A 686-nucleotide genomic window follows, 5' to 3' on the forward strand; every position below is an offset into this window, starting at 1 on the left:
AGTGTGGGAGGACGTGTGAATGTGGGAACGGCGCGGGCTGCCACCACGTCACCGGGCAATGCCAGTGCGAGGCCGGCTTCACTGGAGAAAAGGTATTGTATACATGTAACAGTTAATTTGTTATCAGTGACATCCTACATAATATCTAAGTGTAGTCTGCGTATTTCACACGTTCCTCACTAATGCTAGTTAATAGATTCTCAAAATCATATGAATATATGTGACGCTATTTAGTTTATTTATAACAAAAAATATAGCTTAGCATTTTTTTAAATGTTTTATAACGTGTCTACAAGTTGGTGTACTAAACTTGACAACTAACTTAGTACCTTTTGAAGAAATTAGGGACTATCTTCGATAATTTGTAATTTTGTTTGTTTTATTATTTTTTGTAAGTTGATGTAAGTTAACTATAAATAATTCTTTTTAATATAATGTACTAGCTTCCGCCCAGGACTCTGTCCGCGTGGAATTAAAAAACAAAAAAAAGTAGCCTATGTGTTTTACCAGATTATGTTTGATATCTATGCCAAGTTCTATTCAGATCCGTTAAGGCTACAAACTCTAACAAACATCCATTCAAAACTTTCTCATTTATAATGTCAGTGCACGGAGGCGTGTCCGCCGGGGCAGTACGGCGCGGGGTGCGCGGGGCGGTGCGCGTGCGAGCACGGCGGCGAGTGCTC

The 686-nt window shown here is 39.7% G+C and overlaps 1 protein-coding gene across 1 annotated transcript in view; it reads left to right on the forward strand.

The window, feature by feature from the left end:
- LOC106103462 (multiple epidermal growth factor-like domains protein 6) overlaps positions 1 to 686 on the forward strand; it is a 13,553-nt gene that overhangs the window by 888 nt on the left and 11,979 nt on the right. The window contains exons 4-5 of the mRNA XM_013283242.1: positions 3 to 92; positions 607 to 682. Coding sequence (XP_013138696.1) covers positions 3 to 92; positions 607 to 682 — 166 coding nt within the window. The remainder of the gene's footprint in view (positions 1 to 2; positions 93 to 606; positions 683 to 686) is intronic.

The sequence above is a fragment of the Papilio polytes genome, unplaced genomic scaffold (genome assembly GCF_000836215.1).
Source record: "Papilio polytes unplaced genomic scaffold, Ppol_1.0 DF823731.1, whole genome shotgun sequence".
NCBI classification, from domain to species: domain Eukaryota; kingdom Metazoa; phylum Arthropoda; class Insecta; order Lepidoptera; family Papilionidae; genus Papilio; species Papilio polytes.